The sequence below is a fragment of the Canis lupus genome, chromosome 15, assembly GCF_003254725.2.
Source record: "Canis lupus dingo isolate Sandy chromosome 15, ASM325472v2, whole genome shotgun sequence".
NCBI lineage: Eukaryota > Metazoa > Chordata > Mammalia > Carnivora > Canidae > Canis > Canis lupus.
The window spans coordinates 16,798,399-16,818,908 of record NC_064257.1 but is presented as its reverse complement, the minus strand read 5'-3'; the positions used below and the strand labels follow the sequence as shown (position 1 = coordinate 16,818,908).

At 49.8% G+C, this 20,510-nt stretch overlaps 2 protein-coding genes across 9 annotated transcripts in view; one reads left to right on the top strand and one right to left on the bottom strand.

Moving 5' to 3' along the window:
* Window positions 1-12,199: 12,199 nt before the first annotated feature.
* MED8 (mediator complex subunit 8) lies at window positions 12,200-17,743 on the bottom strand. 4 transcript variants are annotated; one of them, XM_049094108.1, is made up of 8 exons: window positions 17,614-17,693; window positions 16,978-17,093; window positions 15,982-16,100; window positions 14,914-15,058; window positions 14,251-14,391; window positions 13,973-14,054; window positions 13,362-13,610; window positions 12,200-12,525 (listed from the first exon to the last, which is right to left on the bottom strand). In XM_049094108.1, the coding sequence occupies exons 4-8, from the start codon at window positions 14,914-14,916 to the stop codon at window positions 12,461-12,463; spliced, it is 540 nt and encodes a 179-aa protein (XP_048950065.1). In that variant the 5' UTR covers window positions 14,917-15,058; window positions 15,982-16,100; window positions 16,978-17,093; window positions 17,614-17,693; the 3' UTR covers window positions 12,200-12,460. The 4 variants fall into 4 exon arrangements, with proteins under 4 accessions (XP_048950065.1, XP_025276232.1, XP_035554790.1 ...); XM_025420447.3 differs by lacking the exon at window positions 16,978-17,093 and having other exon boundaries at window positions 17,614-17,743; XM_035698897.2 differs by lacking the exon at window positions 16,978-17,093 and having other exon boundaries at window positions 17,491-17,630.
* Window positions 17,744-17,809: 66 nt separating this feature from the next.
* Window positions 17,810-20,510, top strand: part of SZT2 (SZT2 subunit of KICSTOR complex) — a 51,349-nt gene continuing 48,648 nt past the window's right edge. For all 5 annotated transcript variants that reach the window (XR_003125356.3, XR_003125357.3, XM_025420437.3 and 2 more), the window contains exon 1: window positions 17,810-17,910. Coding sequence is in view for 3 of the 5 variants with exons in the window: in XM_025420437.3 (XP_025276222.3) it covers window positions 17,884-17,910 (27 nt within the window). In the remaining 2 variants the exon portion in view is untranslated. The remainder of the gene's footprint in view (window positions 17,911-20,510) is intronic.

Genomic DNA, 20,510 nt, shown 5'->3' with positions numbered 1-20,510 from the left:
TGGCCCCGACTCGGCTCGGCCCGAGGGGCGGGCGCAGGGGCGGGCCGCCAGATTCCGGGGCAGGAAGCACGCCCAGCGGGGCTCCCCACCCCTTCCCTCGGCATCCCGCGGCCCGCCCCCCGCCCGCCCGAGGTGCACCTTGCTCGCGCCGGGCCCTCCGGGGACAGTCCACCAACGCGCCCCACGCGCCCTGATGGGCCCTGCCCTCCGGGGCGCCCCCTCCAGGGGGTGGGGGGCGGAGGCAGCACGTGTGTGCCGGGGCTGGGCTGGGGGAGCAGCTGGGCCGGGAAGCCTTCCCTGCTGAGCCCTAGCATTAGGAACTGCTAGGAGGGCTCCGCAGTGGGAGAGTCCGAGTGGCCCGAGGCAGGAACAGTGAGTCACTGGCTAAACTGGCCTTGAAGGCAGTGAAAGGAAAAAAAGGCAAGTGGAGCCAACTGTGGCTGAATGCGGGAGGGAGGGCTTGAAGGCCAAGCCGGGCAGTTCGGTTTTATTCTGGAAGCACAGGAGAAACAGCGAAGGTTTCCGAGGAGGCTACACAGTCAGGCGTGTGTCATCAAATATTTATTGACCACCTACCGTGTGCAAGAGTGTGGTAAGTGCTAGTGACACATCGGTGAGTGAGGCAGATGCTGTCCCAGCATGGGGTTTACCACCCAGCTGAGTCACTTCACTCTGGCAGCCAGGGTGATGAGGTTATTGAGGCAGGCCAGGTGAGAGCTAACAGCCTGACCTACGGAGGTTTGGAGACTGATGGGATGAGAGTGGCGGAACCAGAGACGTCCCCAACACAGGTGGACTCGTTCTCTCTACATATACTTAGCTGTCTACCCGGCTTCCTGCGCTCTCCCCTCTCAGCTCCACACACTCACCCACGAGACTGAACTGGGGTGAGGACCCCGTTTTAGCGGAATGAAATCTCTATCTCCAGGAGCTCCTGGGGTGGTGCTGTGCATATAAGTGACCCAATAACTGCTTGTCAGACTGGATGGTGTAAATGTGGACGGGAAGGGAATTCAGAAGAGACAGTGGTTTGGGAAAAACATATGTTCATAAATGGTGGGCTGGAGCCATGTGGGAGTTCAATCTTAGAGGTAAGAGGCCAGAGCCAAGGTAGAGCTATGATCCAGCCCATCAGTAGCTACCCTTGAAAGGAAAGGGCGGAAGAATTCAAAGGCTCAAATTTCATGGCGTTTTATAACACTAACCCTTCCCTGATCTCGCCTTGAGCCTGCGTTATTCTCCTGGGCCACATCCTGTTGCCCAAGGATGTCTGCATCTTTCACACACCTCCACCCCTCTAAGCCTTGTCCCCTGGCTCAATACAAGGTACAGCTCTCCCAGGTAGTAAATCACCTCCCTCCGCTCCCGCAATCCTACAGCAAAGCAATAATCTGCAACCTCCTCCACTAAGTTCCACTCAGTCCTGTGTTAGTGGTCTCCATATCTCTTGCACCGGGCCCACTGTCTGGTTCATTTGATCCTTCGTAATATTTGTGGAGTGAATATTAGAATAAGTGAGACTGTGAGAAAGCCAAGAGAGGTCGTGGGACCCAGAGTCAGGTGGGGAGGACAGTGAGAATTCAGAAGGCTTTTTACTCCCCCTGGGAGTGGCAGTCTCCCTTGAGTCAATAAATATTTGTTGAAAGCCTAATGTGGTCCAAGTATACTTTGGTGGCTTTGGGGTCACCCCTGCCTCCAGAGGCCTGAGTTTTAAGTCTTCTACTGAGGACCTGCATGACCTTCTGCAAGTCGCTGAATCTCTATAAAACAGGAACTGTGCCTCCCTCATCGTCAAGAGTGGAGGAGCTAGCCCCCACACAGTGCTTAGCACTGCTTCTGTGCTCGACACTTCACAGACACGGTGGGAAGCAGCCCGTACACCACTCGTGATAACCAATGTACCAGTCTTGTGTGTGGATTCATGAACATCGGTTTAACAAATATTTCCTAAGTGCTTACTGTGTACGCACAGTGCCCCGAGAGTACTGCCAAGAGGTTCTGGATTCAGCATCCATCTAGAGACAAGTCAGACACGAACGAAGCAGACTACTGGAGATGATGTGTGTGCAGTCCCACGGGTCAAGTACAGTAGAGGCAGACTTCAACTACCCATTTATTCACTTGGGCCATGGTGGTCAATGTTGACTACATGAATGAACAGGCGCCAAGACTCCCTTCGCTCAGTTCCCAGGAGACACCGTCTTCCAACATCTGATAGATGTCACGTGGCCCCAAGTCCTACAAATGGCATCTCCAGGGCCCTCAGTTTCCTGCAAAACACTTGCAGTCTAGAGGAGAAGACAGACGTCTAGATGACCAATCATAGTAGCAGGTGGCGAGTGTTCCCACAGAGATAAACAGAGGGTTATGAAAGCGCTGAGGAGGAGCACCTTACCCCAGGGTGGGGGTGGGTTCTTGACGGCTTTGTAGAAAGGACACCTAAGGTGAACATTGAAGGGCACTTTCTAGAAAGCAGGGAAACACAGGGGCAGAGGCAGGCACATGTGTGAAGGCACAGAAGCAAGAGATGTGGTGGGTTTGGGGAGCTCTAGGTAGTTCAGTGCAGCTCCAGCTCAGAGGGCAGAGAGGTCAGGGCAGGAGACACAGGCAGGAATCAGTTTATACAGAGCCTTACATGCCACGGTAAAAAGTTTGGATTTTGTTCTGTTTATGTTTTTCAGCCATGGCTGCATGCAATCACCTGGGGAGCTTTTAAAATATCGATGTCTGGCTCTCACCTTCAGATGGACTCTAATGGCTGTTTTTAACGGGAAGAGGCTTGAACATGTTTACGGGCTGTGCGGAAGGAGACAATGGGATCCAGCATACAGAGGGAGGGATTGGCTTCTGACTAAGGAGACCTCTCAGACTGACTTGTATGGGAAAGGGTAAATCTGTCAGGTGACTGGGAGAGGAGGTCATTTGGGGCCTGCAGAGAAGCTGGGTGGAAGGGACAGGTTGATCAACTAGAGAGACTGAAGGGGTCCAGGAACTCAGTCCTGATAAGCTGGAGAGTGGGGGTTAAGGGAAGAATGCCCAGTCCAACAGCTAAAATTCCCCCTCCTTCATGGAACCTTCCTGACCAGCTGAAAGGGAGGTGACTCTCCCCTAGGGTCCCACCCTGTCTGACGCCCAACTTGTTCACTACTCTCTCAGGGGCCCTGCTCTATCCTCATTCCCCGGAAGATAAATCACTGATGTACTTTCTGCAAGGGTTTGGTCTGAAAACCACCATCCATGTGAAGGCCAACAACTCCATTCCCATAATGATCGGAGGCTTGACATGTTTCAGCAGAAACATTTAAAGGAAATGGGATCAAAGAAGCAGGCATAGCAATGAGGAACAAGTGGGAAAAGGCAGGCCTGCATGAGCAGGTGGGCAAATGGGGAGCAGTGGAGGGGCTGCGGCATGGGAGACGCGGGGAGTTGGCTACAAATGACAGGAACTGAGGGTCTAGGCTAGCGGACACCAGAGTGGCAGGTAGAGATGGAAGCAGTCTCCAGGGGCTGTGTCAGGCTTCTCCCTTCCCCATCCTGTAAAGGACTAAGGGCACTTTCTACCCAGTCATCACACAGGAGTTGGGGGGAGGGCTGAGTCTGTGAGGACAGGGGAGTGAAGAGAGGATGAAGGGTCTGTCAGTTAATCACTCTGCATATCCCTGGGCCTTTGCCAGCTAGAGGGTGTCCTCCGCCTGAAGCTGAGACCTTTGCTGAAGGAACCCGAGCTGGAAAGATATCCAGAGGGCAGGAGGGAGAGACTGTGTGCAAACACCCATCATGTTTGTCCGTGGGCAGCCAATGCCTACATGCTGTGGGCAGCAGTCAGTGTTCACTGAACAGAACGAAAGAAACTCCGGTATGGGGAGAGGGCTCTGAGAGGCCCTGCAGAAAAAGCTGTGGAGAGAGAAAAGGGAAGATTTTGGGTTCGGGACAAACCAGGGGAGGTCAAGATGAGGGAAAGAGAGCCAGATCCAGAGGGTGTGTTGAGAAGGGCCAAAAGGGGAAAAAGAGAAAGCGTAGCTTATTGTTCAATACTTTCTCTGGCAAGAAAGGGGCCAGCTGCTTTCCACACACTCCTCAGGTTCGGTTCTGTACGGTTAACTACTATTAGCACTGCTTCGTGGACGTAAAGAGTGGAATCAGAAACGGTGATGGAGGGACGCCTGGGTGGCTCAGTGGTTGAGTGTCTGCCTTCAGCTCAGGTTGTGATCCTGGGGTCCTGGGATTGAATTCTACATCGGGCTGCCAGCAGGGAGCCTGCTTCTCCCTCTGCCTGTGTCTCTGTCTCTGTCATGAATAAATAAAGTCTTTTTTTAAAAAAAAAGGTGATGAATTCTCTCAAGGTCACGTGGCAAGTAAGGCAGCAGGAACACAGGTGTTCCAGGCTGAGGAAAAAGTGTGGACAAAGGGATGGAAGGAGACCAGCACAGCACAGGTGTAGGGAACTGGTACATCTGATTCTGCTTGGCCAAAGGGTACGCGGAATAAGGGGCCTTCATGTGCAAGAAGGTGAAAACATAGGCTGGCCCCAAATCCTGAAGTAGTCTGAATGAAAGAATGAGGAGTTTTGTTTGTATTGGGGGTGTCCCTAAGAATTTTTAAGAAAGATGTTGGTATGACCCCCATTATCTGTTACAAAGACAAACCTGGGGACAGTATGATGTATAACCAGCAGGAAAGGAGAGGAAGGGGATCCAGCTGGGAGGTGTGACCCACGGAAGGCCTGCCTTAGAGCAATGGGAGTAAGCAGGAAGGCAGGACAGAGCAGAGAGGACACAGGATTGACAGGAAGGTGGTCATGCTGGATAACTCAGGTGGGAGCGGAGTGGAGGAAACTAATGCCTTCGGGGACATCTGGAGTTTGAAGTAAGATGGCACATTCCACAGGCAATCTTAAACACGGTTCTGTAGGCTTAAAGAATGGACTTGAGGAAAAAAAGGACTTGAGGGCTTGAGGAAAAAAAAAAAAAAGTCCGAGGATTCCCTGAAATCCCACAAAGTGGGCTGTGGGGGCTCAGACACTTTCCCACCCCTTGCTTTCATTTCCTTTAGGAACTCCTGCCCCCACCCCGCTAGCCTGATAACCACGGTGGTCTCCCCATTTCCCTCAGTCCAGGCTCCTAGTGACACAGAATCCAAGCAAGAACAATAGGAGTTCGTATACGAGACGAGCCCTGCTGCCGCAGAGTGGAGAAATACAGAGTCGGGGGCCTTGGCCATTGGAGCCCTGGAGCCCACCTGCAGCCAGTTACCCTTCAACCCCCCATCCCCATAACCCAAACACACCGGGGTCCCCCTTTCTTTGTGTTTGGCTAGGGCTAGTTTAACTGTACTGTGTTGTAACCAAAGCAGTCCAACACACCATGATGCAATAACGATGAAATTGCTCAGGAGAGAGTAAGGGAAGAGAACAGTAGTTAGTATTTGAGGGCTGACTCTTGACCTCAAGGACCTTTCATGCCGTTCCAAGAAGCTTGGACTTTACCCTGTAGAAAATTATGAGCCACTTAAAGGTTTAGCTTTCATTTTAAGTATGTTCAGTGGAGGACTGAACATGTTCAGTTGAGGACTGGGCTATCACCCCATTTCACAGAGGTGGAAACTGAGGTTCTTGGAAGTGAGACAACTCTTCTAAGGTCACACAATGAATGTGTCCAGATCAGATATAATTTAAGAATGGTGGAACGTACAGGGAAGGAGATGGCAAAGGCAGGTAACCCTGGAAGGATGAGTTATTCACTAGATCAACGAGGCGGGGGGCTCGGAGCAGGATAAAGAGGGCAGAGCCTGTGCAAGCAGTGGAGGTGTGAGACGGCACCAGACTCCCAGGTCCTGGCTCCAGGTGAGAGGGCTCACAGCTTAAGGGCAAGAATAGGGGAGCTGCCATGATACAACGAGGCCTACGGGGCAGGTGGGGAATGTGAAGAGGCAAGCACGAGCTCTGGTCTGCCACACCTGGGGAATTACAACAGCAGCCCACGGACACATGAGCGCAGGCCTAATAAGCGTGGACAAATGAGAAGGGAACTCATCACAAGTACACACAGAAAGAGACTTCTGCATGGTGTAGGGCCCCCTTTAGGGACAAGATGGAGGCCGACTATGGAACTGAGTCTTTACCTGGTTGGGATAGGAGATACGGTTTAGGAGGGAGGATAAAGAACATTTTGGGTGAGGGAGCCTGTCGTTTGGTCTCAAAGCAAAATGACACAATTGAAGAGACCAAACTGGGCTTTATTGGAAGAGGGTGGGTGTCAACTAAATGGGAGAAAGAAAATGTACAAAACTAGATGCAAAAATGACTTCTCACGCCAGATAAATCAGTGTAAAAATGCTCTGCACTCGGTGCTGAGGTGATACCATGGGGGCTGAGATGCACGCAAAGGATCTCTCAAGAGGCTGCTGAGCATGACATCCCCATAGACGAGGTGCAGAGGGAGGAAGAAGTTCTGTCCTCATAAAGGGACTGATCGATCGTTGGTTTAAGCAACAATTGCTGACGGCAGTTCTAGACACTACCTGAGGACAGCGAACGTTTATTGAACATCTATCGTTAAGCACTATTCTGAGCACTTCCTATGTATTAACCTAGTTAAACATCACAGCAATCCTACAATACAGCCACTAATACCATCATCCGCAGGTATAAGGAAACTGAGGAACAGAGGTAAACTAATTAGCCCAAGCCACACAGCTAGTAAGTGGCGCAGCTAGGATTTGAACCTAGGCAGTCTGAACCTGCTCTTTTAACCTAAACGCTACACGGTACTCTCTCTCCAACATCAACTAAATCACACCACTACTGGTAATAGCAGCAGCTAGCACTTCAGAGTGTTTATGCCCCGCTGAGTGCTATACAGTGTGCCAGACACACACATTTCATGCCAAAGATCACACTGCTCTCATGTAGATGGACTGCGATTCAAGCCCTGACAGCTCAGAGTGCTTGAACTTGGAGAACAATAAAGAGCATAAAAGAGGAAGTAAGTGACCTTATTTTGAGTGGCACCAAGTTGTGCCCACACTGGGGTGTCAGCGAGCTTCACAGAGTTCATGGCTCAACTTTTAAAGATGACTGGGTATCTGCAGACAGAACGATGGGGCGAAATGTTCCTTGCAGAGGGAACCATGGGACTAAAGGAATGGAGACCAGAAACAGTTTGTGACTTTCAGGAAACTTTAAGCAGCTTCTCTGGCTTGGGAATAAAGTGGGTGGCAGGACAACAGAGAAACTAAGTCAGGAGAAGTCAGGGGGCCAGATCACACAGAATCTTTTACTTGCCTTCCCAGGAAATTTGAGCTGTTTTTCACTTTTTCAATAAAGTACATGTAATGGCAAAAAAGACAGAAAGAAGTATTCCCCAGGGAATCTGGTGGCTTACTCTGAACCCCTTTGGACTAGTAGGAATTCCTTGAACTCTATTTTCTCTTAAGAATGCATATGTGATCATTTTTCGTTCTCTAAATTACCCTCAAGAAAATGAGTGTTCTAGGGTGATTTGATCCTAGGACTTTTAGTATGTGTGGCACACTGCCCCACCACCCTGCCAGGTACTTGGACTCCCATTTGAGAAACATGGGGAGGGAACTAACTACCAGAGGATTTTAATCAAGGGAGCAATGTGATCCGATCAGTTTAGAAAGACCTGGCAGCCATATCAAAGATGCGTTGGAGTGGGAGAGGGAGTCTGAACACCACTCTTAGGGAAAGAGGCCTAGGGCTTAAACTGCAGGGCAGGATGGAGAGATATTAGAAAGTCACAGAGACAAGATTTGGTACCTGCCTCGGTAACAGGGGCTGGGACCCAGAGAGGGAAGGATTTAGGGTGGCTTCCATAGACCTAGCTCAGGGCACACCCAAGAAACTGGAAAAAAAAAAAAAAAAAAAAAAAGACAGGCTTAGAGGGAAGGATGATTGGACTTGAACGTTCAGAATCTGAGGTACCTATGGATCCTAGGGGCAGAGAGCTCTGAGCTGAAAATAAAAGTGGTGGTCACAGAGACAGCAGGCAGAGAGAGAGGCCAAGAGCTACAGAACAGGAACGGTCAGAGATGTAGAGGCCAAGTGGGGAGAAAGAGATGAGAAGGAAGCGGTGAGCACTATCAAATGCCATGGAGATCAAGTCAGATGAGCACTAAAAAAATCCTGGATTTAGCCAGTAGGTCAACAGTGATGTTTGAGGGGTGCCTGGGTAGTGCAGTAAGTTAAACGTCTGCCTTCGGCTCAGGTCATAACGCTGGGGTCCTGGGCTCCCTGCCCGGCGGGAGTCTGCTTCTCCCTCCCCTCTGCCCCTCCCCACTCCCCCTGCTTGTGCTATCTCCAATAAATACAAAAATTCTTAAACAAACTAGTGATGTTTGACAGAGTAGTTCCAGAAGAATGGTAAAAGGAATGGCAGGTGTGAAAGAAGAGGTAATGTTGTGTGGTCCCTGTATTTCACGAGTGTGGCTGTGAGTCAGTGAGCAGGGATGTGGGGTCAAGGAGTACCATGGAAGAGACACTAAAAGGACACTTCCATGAAAATGGAAGCAGCCCAGAGAAAGTAGTAGAAAGAACAGAGGTGGTATACAAGCAGGGGTGTGGGCAAGAGAAGACCACAGATGGGAAATATGGGTGAGAACCAGAGAAGGCAGTGGAGTGGCAGAGGGCAAGCAGGGAGCGGAGCAGCCCAGGCCTCTGATCGTTCAGTAGGACAGGTTATCATCCCATGGAAAATGTCATTTACTGCTTTCATTGCAAGTCTCTCTGGTCACAGATCTTGCCCACGGGATAGAGGGATGCCAGAGAGGTGGAAGGTAACTTCTGACATACATACTACATGCATCTCTGGGGTAACTTACCACGTCTTTGATGAGTTTTCACTACAGAACTAGTGCAAGCTAGAAAACAATCATAGGGAAGTACTCTGGCAGGATATGGGTATGATAACTTGCAGGTGACAGAGAGGGAACTTCAGTAATAGTTTGTACAGGTTTGAGGGCTGATCTAGGAAAATTCTGGCCTATTTTATATAACATAGTCACGCAATGAGGGAAACAAGCAAAATGCATGGGAATAAATAGGCTTGTGAATCACTGCCAGAGACTTTAAAGCTAGGAAGGATCCCTGGGATCAGCCAGTTGACAAGACGGAGACCCAGGGAAGTCAGGTGCCTTGTCCACAAAGCACGTGGGGAAGCGGCCATGTAAACTCATCCAGAGACCATAACAGAGATCCAGATCTGCCTGTGACCCTAAGAGGCACAAGAACAAGGGAGAAGTTAAAGGGAAGAAGAGAAGAAAAGAGGGAGATTGTTCTGTGGGACACACACGTTGAAGTGATGGGGTGCCACGGCCTTGTCAGATGGGCTGGAGAGTTTGCCTTCTGCTTCAACTAGAAAGCCCCGTCCGCAGAGCAGCAAATGCTTTCCAAGTGTTACTCCTGTGTGTTTGAGGCCATCAGGCCAGAGCCACATCAGAGCCTCCACAGGTTGGCATGAATAACTCTCAGGACTAAACCAAAAACAGACCACAGCCCCTGGCCCTATTCCTGGCCCACCACTAAACTTCAATAAGCGATCCCCCCACATCTGGAAGATGGAAGAAAACGTACAGCTCTTAGTAATTTCTCTGGACAGTAATCAGGCGTTGACCCAGGGTGGGCGTTTGGAAGGATTCAGCCTCCGTCCCGCCTGGTGCTGGGATCAGCTCACACGGCTCCTGTGTCCACGGGGCACAGAGAATACATTGTCCGTAAGGAGGATTATTCTGTACAAGAAGCTCAGACAAAGGGAGAGGTTGTTCCCAGCTGCCTGGGGGAGGTGAGCATGGGGTGGGAAGTGGGACCAGCCTTGCACTAGGGCATTCCTGCAGAGTGCAGCTTCCTCCCTGACAGCAGGACAGGACGTGGGCAATCCACCCCTCCAGCTCAGTCCTCAGGCCAGAGCCCATCGTGGAGCTGGAAGGAGCACTCAGCTACAGCCCATCTATTTTGGCCATTTCACAAAAGTACAAGGTTATGTAAGGCTAGCTAGGTAGGTGGGGCAGCAGACGACCTCAGAAGGGGTAGAGAACGGGGTGACTGGGGCAGTGAGTAAAAGGGAGCTTCAATGACGGAATTCCAGCCACAGGCCAGAGCCGGAGATGCTGTCCTAGGCAATGGCTGTCATGCTGATACGGATTAAGTAAGCCTCTGCCATCAGCGGGATGAAGGCCACACTAAGTAAGAGCTCATGGTTTCGCAGCGCTTCTTTCTCCACCCTGGACATAATCCCAGGAGACAATGGCCTCATCTCATTCTCCAGGGGCCCTGAGAGTAGGAGAAAGCACAGTCCCCAAGCAAAACAGGGGAGTCGGAAACAGAGGAATACCATCAAAGGGAAGCGACACTGTTTACAAATTTTAAATCTGAACAAGTAAGCCCACCATGTCCTCTTCTTCAAAGGAAGCTCCATATATACTCGCTCCCGCGGAAATGGGGGGAATGAGTGTGTGAGGGAAGGGAGATGCTTTCCGTTGAGGCATTTACTGGGTTGTCTGAGTCCCAAAACTGGCAATGCTACATAGGTGTATGCACTCCAGAGGGGGTGGGGGTGTGGGTGGGGGGTTGGAAATGAGAACATGTGTTTCCAGAGTAAAGAATATAGATGTGAGCGCCTCCAGAGTAAAGAATGGGGCCCAAGAGGTGGGTGAGGTCCTGCACATGCTCCTGTTGGGGCAGGACGGCATTTCCACTCTGGAAGGACAAGGAACCCGTTTCAAATATTATGGTGGCAATGAAGGTGGTATGAGCCTGGGACAACAAAGAAACTTGGGGTTGGTGCCTCGCAAGAGGAGAGAATCTTCTGAGGGAATTAAGGACCTAGCACAAAGCTGCTTCAGGGGTTTTAGAGCAGCACAGCTTGAACCCTACCCAGTATGACGTTTAGCTCTGACACTTCCAGCAGAGACGGAAAAGATAAGAACAGAAGGAACACCTGAGTGGGCTGACAGAGCAATAGAGCAGTACTGCTGACATGGAGGAAAGGTCTGGCATGGCCTCAGAGCTGATAACAGGACTCCTCGTGTGGCGGTGTGCTAGGACCAGTAAACTCTACGGATACCGTTTCTTGTCTTGATGGAGCAGGAGTGGATCTGACACATCGCGGACCACTTTTCCAGTCCTTTGCTGCCACAGCCTGGCACAATTCTGACCGGCACCAAACAAAAGCCAAAGGACTGGTGTGTGACAGAAGAGAACAGAAAAAGGCAGCTGGAAGGTATGGGCAGGCTCTCTGCATACCTCTTGGGATTTTTAGATCAAAGCTAATCAAAGCTAAGAAGACATTTTATGGGGAACAAATTGGAACCACCTTGCAGCAACTCTGAAAGTTCTGACACAGGGCCTCTGACCCCTAGAGAGCTCCCTCGTAAATCACTGTCGGCTAACATGGACCCCGTGGCCATCAATTTAAAGGACTTCAGAGAAACCCTTTGGTCTTCTCCGGACTCAAACCCTGCCCCTGCCTGCAAAGGAGCACCAAGAAAGGGGGATTAGGTTGCAGACCCAACTCACTCTGCTCTTCAGCTTTATGTAAAGCATGCAGAGGTCCTGAGGGCTGTCCCCACCCACCAGCAATCTGGCTCTCTCATTTGAGCCACAGTTTTAGTGGACTGGAGGAAAGCCATCCTGGCCCGAGTCCAGGAACCAGGAGCTATTATGAGAGCAATGAAACCCAGAAGAAAGACGGTGTGAAGCGTGATTCCCCTCTCCCTCTAAAATAAGAAAAATGAGTCCAGGGAGAAGGGGCTTCATGTGCTAACAAAGCCCCTTTCTCACACAGTCCTACCTGGTAGAGCCACTTCCTGGGAACCCCACACCTACTAGACCTTCAGCATCTTCTTGGATGTGTATAAGATAGGGTGAAGGAGAGGGGAGGGCAGGCCCACGCTTCACCAGAGCTGTGGGTGGACCCTCTGACCCAGCCCAGAAGCCCCGTTGCCGGCAGCCTGGAGAGATGGCCCTGATGGAACCTGGGCAGGGGGGGCCTGTGGAGCCGACATGCCTCTAAAGACATACACAGGCTGTGACAGTTTCCGGCACCATAAAATATGGACAGGCTTCCAAACAGAACAGAGTGGTCCATGATCTTGTGTCCGTCAGCTCACCGCTGACACGAAGGAGTATCAGATCCCGCTGGGTTCTGGATCCAGGACTGAGGAGGGCAGTGGGAGAAGTGGCTGTAGAAACTATCATTTATTGAATGCTCATTATTTCATAGGCTGTACTGTTTTACATTCATTTTCTCATTTCAGTCCTCACAACAACCCTATGAGGTAGGTATCACCATTTACAAAGAAAACAGGCTCGGAAAAATCAGGTCACTTGCCCAAGGTCACTCAGCTCGTCTGTGGTGCAGCTGGAACCTGTCTGGCGCTGAAAGCCCATGTTCTCTTTATTGTACCCATCTAGTCCAGCTTTGGGAAAAGTTGCCGGCCACACTCACCGCTGGTAGGGATGCATTGAAGCAGACTTGATGTTGGTTTTTATTCCACTTGGCATTTTCCCTAAAAGGAATATGAAGAAAGACACCTGAAGCACCTTAAGACTTTCATGATAAATCAGAGAGGTGGTCTCCCAGGCTCCCTTCTGCCACCCTTTCGCTCTTTCAGCTCAGAACCTCTGTGGCCTCTGACCCCGGGTAGCAAAGATTAGAGGTGTGGGTCCTGACCAGCCCTCTCCCGGAAGGTATCTGGAAAAAAAGGACTGATAGTAGGAGGGGTCAGAACACACCCCAGCAAGTCTCGTGCTCAGCTACTTCCGGAAAAGACAGCTAGACCCCATTTACTGTCACAGGCGAAAGACTGTTCTCTCTTACTGTAACTGCTCCATTTCCTGGAGGGCTTTGGATAAAAACAAAAAAACCAAAACAAAACACAAAACACCTCTTCTAGCTACGCACATCTGAACTCCTCCAGACTGTTCTCATAACTATTAACAGTAGATCAGAGAGATTGAATACAAAGAAAAGAGTACACATAACTTGCTTGTCTTTCAATCCCAGCATCCCTACTGAGTGGTCTTAACTGAGGCCCACCCACTGGTCTAAGACCCCAACAGCACACTCAGTGTCCAGAGTAAATGGGACAAGAAGGTAGTTGACACAGAGCTCTAAGATGGGGCTGGGAGGTGCAGTTCCTGCTGCTCGAAGTTCTTCCTTTCGCTGGTACCTGCTACAGAGTCTCAAAAGAGTTTTTTTACTCTTAAAAATTGATTTCTGGGTCACAGTCCAAGGAGGATAGGAGAAAATCTCCAACTCTGGGATACTGGGGGCCCAGACAATCCAGCTTATCCCTATTTCCTTGCTTTGAGTCTGCTACCATGTCATCCTCCGCCACCTTACCTGTTTGACCTGCCTGGGCCATCTGCACCCCACTGAGCAGTGGTTGCTGTTGGCTCGGAGCTCCTGCCATCTGTACTTGCTGTAATCCTGAGGCTCCAGCAAGGATCGGCCCAGCTCCTGGCTGGCCGGGCTGGCCAGGACCACTACTACCGGAAGGCCTCCAATTAGACAGCCCCTTCCCAAAGGCCACAGCTGCTACTAAGGCATTGGTGTCTGCGGGGTTAAAGGTCTGCTTGTTTGGCCGGAGACCTGAAGAAAAAGGGGAAGTGAGGAGCTTGCGATGCGCCTCTGACCCTGGACTAAACCTGGCAGCAGGAAGACCAGCCCCAGGAGCCTCAGGGCTTCAGCAGCATCCACACTCACCAGCAGCCCAGAGAAAGAGACCCCAAGAGACCCCCACAACTATCTCAGAATTATCCCTTCTCATTTTGCCCCTTTCCTCTGCCTGCTCCAGGGCTGGCCTTCAGTATAAACGGCAAACAGAATGGACACATCCCTCTCCTAAGCAGTTGTCTTCTATCCTCACTTCACCACCACCCAAACCACCAGTCTTAGTCCAGTCATCTTCTCCTCCTTTCCCTCTTCCATTTTTGCCACCAATCCTTCCATACCTCCACTCTCAGATTCCCGTTCCTCTTTGCTGATTTTCTCCAGAAGGTTTGAGCACATTTTATTCAAGCTCTGGATCTGCTTCTGTAACACACATACATTTGTGCAGAGATCAGAGCAGACAGGAAATACTTGTGATGAGGGCTGTTCCTTGTGCTCTTCCAGGGGCAACTTTTATATAATCAACTGCGCACCCCTACCAGACACCAACAGTACTGCCCAGCTTCTCATGAAGGGCCCCAGGGGAGGGGGGAGCAGCAGGGCAGTGACTTGGTCCAACCTGAGCTGCGTCGGCACCGATGCGAGCAGCATCTGTTGTGAGCTGCTTCTCTTGCTCTTCGACCTCAGGGTCAGGCTTGGTTCTCAGGTGGTCAGGGACCACCTCGTGGCTGAAAACAGGCACTCGTCCTTCAGTCTGCCGCTGTAACACACAGATGTTACTGATCCTCCCATGCAATCCAAGACAATTCAATCTGGCTTGCTACACAGCTCCTTCCACTGGCAAATGGTACATTTTTGGGGAAAACACAGCCTGACACTTACAGTATCTGGCTTCCTAGAACACTGTTGCTCTTACTCCCTGCTTCATTTCTATCTGCTCACACCTCTATTTCTACCAGACCTAGAGGCAAGTTTCTCTTTGCTACATTTTAATAAAATACCAAAACAGACAAAAATCACAAAAGAACACACTTTTTCCTCAAGATAGATATTGGAGGAGAAAGGTCTTTGCCTTGGGCACAGAGGCCTCAGGTTTATTTGGCACTACTTGGAAGTAGCTCCCCAATTCCAGAAGGAAAAAAAGGCCTCAATAAAGCAGCCCTTGCTTTCTATTACCACACACTACACATTCAGAACTTCTAAAATTACCAAGCAACAATTGTGCCCTAAGCCCTCATCTAAGAATTTAATTTCCCATGTTATGCCCTTCTTCTCTTCTTACCATGAGATCTTCATCACGGTCTGGAGACAGCACCAGGGGGATGATGACCTGGTTGCGGAACAGCGGTGTCTTTTCATGCTTCAAGACCTTGTTCAAAGTGTTCAACTGTCCAGAGAGCAAGGCGAAGCTGTCCAGGACAGACGGCCTGGTAGTGGTAAGAAGGTGTCACAATGTTCTCAGTAAAGTAGCCTCGAAGGGGTCTTTCAGACTAGGAATACCCAGGCTCACTCGAAAAAGACTCAGAGCACTACAGCTGGACTGGGCAGGAACCAGACTGGATCCCAGGGATTGTGGGGTTATGAAAACGGGACACGCTTTTAGTTTCTAACATGGATGGAGAAATAAGGCAGCTCATTATTTGAATGGGGTAAAAGACCAGTGGCAAAGTAAGAACCATGGCTATGCTTATCATTAAAAATTTATAAACTGAGCAAAAAGAGATCTTTCAGGCCTGAAAACAGGATCCACACTTCCAGAGTAGGTTGGACCTAAAAGACTCAGCAATATCTATCGTAAGAGACCCGAGATGAACGCTGTACTCTTACTATAGTGGGAGGACCCACTGACGGAGTACCTCCTCCCAAAGAAGTCAAGGGTGACAATCAAAAGCTAGAAAAAACTTGGGTTGGAAAACTGGGCATTTCTCTATTTCCGTGCCACAGTGGCCCTAAGACAAACTTCACTTGTTAAATGTTGGGAAACATAGATCTTTTCAAATTAAAAGATGTTTGCAGGACAGCACGGGTAGCTCGGTGGTTTAGCACCGCCTTCAGCCCAGGGCGTAATCCTGGAGACCCGAGATCGAGTTCCACGTCGGGCTCCCTGCAGGGAGCCTGCTTCTGCCTCTGCCTGTGTCTCTGCCTCTCTCTCATTCTGTGTCTCTCATGAATAAATAAATGAAATCTAAAAACAAAAAACAAAAAAACAAACTTGGAAATTTAAAAGAAAAAAAAATGTTTGCAAAGTGATAAATTGTGACATCCCTGGAGATGTCCTATCAATCAGGAGGCCTGCCCCCTCAACCCCCACCCCATGGAGCCCTCCTCAGCTTGCCCTGGCAACCCTTACCAGGTCAGCCGGTCATACTCGTTCTCCAACTTGTATATGAAACTCCCCAGTGAGTTCTTCAGATCAGCCACTTGACTCAGCAGTGCATCTAATGATGCCTCCAGCTGCTTCTCCTCCCTCTGCACCAATAGGAACAGGTTGGTTACCCAGATAGGTGTGGCTATGTCGTATACAGGGAAGGCTGAAAAGCCGGGATGACAGTATGCAAAACTAGTCAAGTAACCCAGGATCTCACTGGTGCAGGAAAGCCAGGCTGTTCTCTATCTTTGGTATTTGGGTTACAGACAGCATCAATTCTTAGACCTTTCAATCCATTTGCCTGACCTCAATTCCTCCTTTCCCTCATTGTCTGCTAATTCATGTCTGGCTTTCCTCTGTATTAGACACTCTCTCAGGGAAGCCCGCGTGGCTCAGCGGTTTAGTGCTGCCTTTGGCCCAGGGGCCGTGATCCTGGGGCCTCAGGATTGAGTCCCATGTCGGGCTCCCTGCATGGAGCCTGCTTCTCCCTCTGCCTGTGTCTCTCCCTCTCTGTGTCTGTCATGAATAAATAAATAAAATTAAAAAAAAAATAGAAACACTCTCACTGAGGCATTTTTTTCAGACATAATCCCTGGGCTTTATTAACTTTTGTGTGCCTCTGCAGTATTTTGTCTTTCTCTTGTCCTAGAACTTGCCTTGTGAGCCTGGAAGTTCTTGCCAGTCACATAATCTCCGGAAAACATACTCATGCTTGTGGAAACGAAGGAAACTAAGGTTTCCCTGAAACTTGTACCCCACGGCCCCTCCCCCACTCCTCATCTGCGTCAGCATTTGAAGTTTTCAAGCTTCTTCTTGCTGGATTAGTCGGCATTCGCTTTATCTCTGTGCCCTTCGCTTTATCTCTGTGCCCGTATTCCTGCGTCCCTTCCACAAGCTCACTCAGCCTGAAGACATTTACTGACAGCCAACCAGGTGCAAGAAAGTAAGTGGCAAGTGAAAAACAAAGACAAAACGCACATGCTCCTAGGCGCCAGAGACACAATTTTAAAATGCTGGGGTGTCTGCAGTTTCCTCCCGTCTGTGGTCTCCAGTTTTACTCCATTTCTTCATCCTCAACAACTAACAGGCTCAGGCTGGGAGAAATGATGCAGAGCTGTCTTGCAAACTCACCAAGGGGCATGAGGAGGGCCTGGATCCGGGGCTCCACTCACAGAGCCTCAGATTTTAAGTAGCTCGGCTCTGGGCCTCCCTCCCCTTCCCCCAATCCCTCGGGCTCCTCTGCAATTCCATCCAGATCCCTCACGTCTACATCCAACAGCTTGGGCAGGGGCCGGAGCCAACTTGCATTTTCTTGAGCTGCCTTCCTTGCATTGCATATCAACCGTCCCAGTTACCGTAGCCTGATCCCTCCGTGCACGCCAGCTAGTCCACGCAGCCTCCTTCCCCACGACAAGGCCCCAACCTCCCATCTCTTGCCAGGTGGGCCCCACCCCCACCGCTCCAGTCGTCCGCGCCCCCGCGGGCCCTTACCCGTCAGCTACGCGCTCTGCCCCTCCAGTCGGCCCCGACTCCTCACTCTCTCCTCGGCCAGCCCATTCTCAGTCCTGTCACCTGAAGCTAGCTAGCGGTTAACAGCCCCAAGCCCGCTCTCACCTGCATGGCGATGGCGGCGATGGCGGCTATAGCGGCGGCGGCGATGGCGAAGGCGGCGATGGCGGCGGCGGCGGCGGCGGCGGCGGCGGCTTCCGCTTCCGGTTTCCTAGTCGGCGATCCACTCTGAGAGGCCTCGTCCCCCAATCAGAAAACTCAGGGAGAGCGCGGCCCGCCCACTCACTTCCGGTTCCGGCGGGTCTCCGGGAGCCGGGTCAAGGGTCAAGAGTGGAGCATCTTCTCTGGCCCGGGCCGGCGCGGGAGGGCTGTGTGATGGCCTCGGAGCGCCCGGAGCCGGAGGTGAGGGGCGGGCGGGCGCAACGCAGGGCGCTGGACCCCGGGCCCCGAGGAGGAGGCCTCCTCCCGGTTTGGGGGCGGCCGGGCCGCGTAGCCTGCGCAGGGACCGGCCCGGCCCCAAAGGCCCGACCACTGACTGAGCCTCCTCCCCGCGGCCCGCAGTGTCGTCGTGGGGGCGGCTAGAGCAGAAACCCGTCGCTTTGTTTTGTTTATTGAAATTTCAGACACGTCCCCGGCTCCAGGGCTCTCGGATTCTTCGGTCTTTAATATCGATGTTAACAAAACCTGAGGTTTGATTTTTCTACCGCAGTTTCCGTGGGCAACATGGCACTAGTACGTTGATGGTTTTTGCATTTCTGCAGGCATTGGAATGCCGTGAACAGCGTGAGTTAACTTAGTTGTAGCGCTTATGCACTTAGGGAGCAGCTTTGGTTTCGTGGGAAAAAAAAGAAAAGAAAAAACATTTGGCTCAGAGTGAAGTTTCGTCCCAGTATTGGTGTCGCCATTTAGCTGTCTGTGCAACTTTGGGCAAGTCTTGACTATCCCGATCCTGTTTCCTTCTTCATTAAGATACCTGCCTTACGGTGTGTTGTGAGGACCTTCTGCATTAAACCAGAAAATGCATATGAGCACCCATTAGGTGCTAATGAAAGGAACTTGTACGTACATGATGTTACTCAAACTTGTGCCAGGGAGGTGGCAATATCCATTTCTCATTTGCAGATAAGGAAACCCAAAAGTGAAGGTTAAGTACCTTACCCAAGTGCTGCTGAGCTGGGGAGTAGCAGAGTTTTGAAATTAGAAGATCTGAGCATAAAATCAGATTTGGAAAGAACATCACTAAAGGAAGTGCCCAGTATTCTAAGAGAATATATGAGTAGGTGGGAAGGGTGAAGGATGTGTATAGTGACATAAATAGTAGTTATTACTTAGTGAATGCTTACTGCATGCCAGGCACCATTCTCGACACTGCAAATATCAGTTAGTGCTCTCATCCCTAGATGCTTTTTATCATCTCCATCTTTCATTTGGGGGAAATTGAGGCACAGAGCTCACCAAGCAACATAGTAACACAGCTAGTAAGTAGTAGAGCTAGGAATCCCAAACAGGGGGCCTGGCTCCAGGTCTTATGTTCTTAAACTTCGTGATTATAGTATAACAACATAACCACAGGATGGTAAATCTCCAGTTTGTGGGGATTTGGTGTGATGAGACCCGAGATTAAGAAATGTTGCCCTATTTTAAAGAATCAGATAGGGAAACCTGGTGGCTCAGTCAATTGAGCTCTTGGTTTCAGCTTAGGTCATGATCTCCCGGTGGAGAGACCCGAGTCCCATGTTGGGCTCTGGGCTCAATGGGGAAATCTGCTTGAGAGTCTCCTTCTTCCCCTTCCTCCCTCAAATAAAAAAATAAATCTTTAGAAAAAAACAAAAGAATCAGACATATTCAGGGATAGCGGAATAGCCTATGCATCGTAAATATCAATATTGAGAAAGCCTGAAAGAATTTGGAATACATCTCTTTAAGGATTAAGATGAGAGGAATTGGGGGGATGTTCTGGGAAAATACAGTATACCTTTTAGGCAGGTAGTCTAAAACAGCACTGTCGTTCCCCCCCCCCCCATTCTTGCTCCCCCACCTCAAATAAATAAATAAATAAATAAAACAGCACTGTCCAGTAGAAATCTAATGCAAATCACATACGTAAATTTTCTAGTAACCCCATTTAAAATGGTAAAAAGAAACAAATGAAACCAGTTTTAGTAGTGTATTTTATTTAACTCTACATTTACAAAATATTACCGTTTCAACATGCGATATTTAAAATTATGAGATATTTATCATTCTTTTTTGTACTAGATTTTAAAAATCCAGCATGTATTTTATACTTAATAGCACTTCTCATTTTGGACTATTGAACTAGCAACATTCCAGGTTCTCAGTAGCCCCGTTTGGTAATAGCTTCCATATTGATCGGTGCAGATCTGTAGTAACTTGGAGTCAAGACAAAGTTGGAGTCTCATTCAGCCAAAAGCTAAGCATGTGTCAAGTTCTTGATCTGAATTTCTGAAAATTTTAACTCAGAAGGTAAGGGGAGTGAAGAGTTCTGCCCCTGGTCAGAAAAGTGACTGACTTTTAGAGGTTGTTAAAATCCCAAGAGAAAAAAAATTGGGCATAGTCAGAAATCATTCATTCATCAAATACCTAAAATATTTTATGAGTGCTACTATGGACTCAGAATCATGCTAAGTATCAGGGTGGATGTGGAGCAGTGTAAGACAGACATGTCCCCTATTTTAATGGAGTAAACAAACACTGAATTATAATGAGGGCTGCAAAGGAAAACTACAGACTGAATTAATGTTTGAAAGGGATTCTTAACTGACTCTGTTAGGAAGTGTGAGAAGGGAGGGCTGGGTTGAGAATGCCTTCTCAGAGAAATGACATTTCAGCCTGAAAACTGAGTAGAGGTTGGCCATGAGCAGAGGCAGAGGCGATTGTGAAAATCCTGAGAGAGAAGGAGCTTAGAGCCTTCAGAGGACAGAGGAAGCAGTGGCCAGTGTGGCAGTGGGAATAGCTAACACTTCTGGAGTGTTTATCGA

Coding starts and splice junctions, on each gene's coding strand:
- MED8 (XM_025420447.3), bottom strand. Junction 15,059..15,981: donor GAGTATGACCGGCTGACCTG/GTAAGGGTTGCC, acceptor TACCACTACCAG/GCCGTCTGTCCTGGACAGCT. Junction 14,055..14,250: donor TCGGTGCCGACGCAGCTCAG/GTTGGACCAAGT, acceptor TGTGTGTTACAG/AAGCAGATCCAGAGCTTGAA.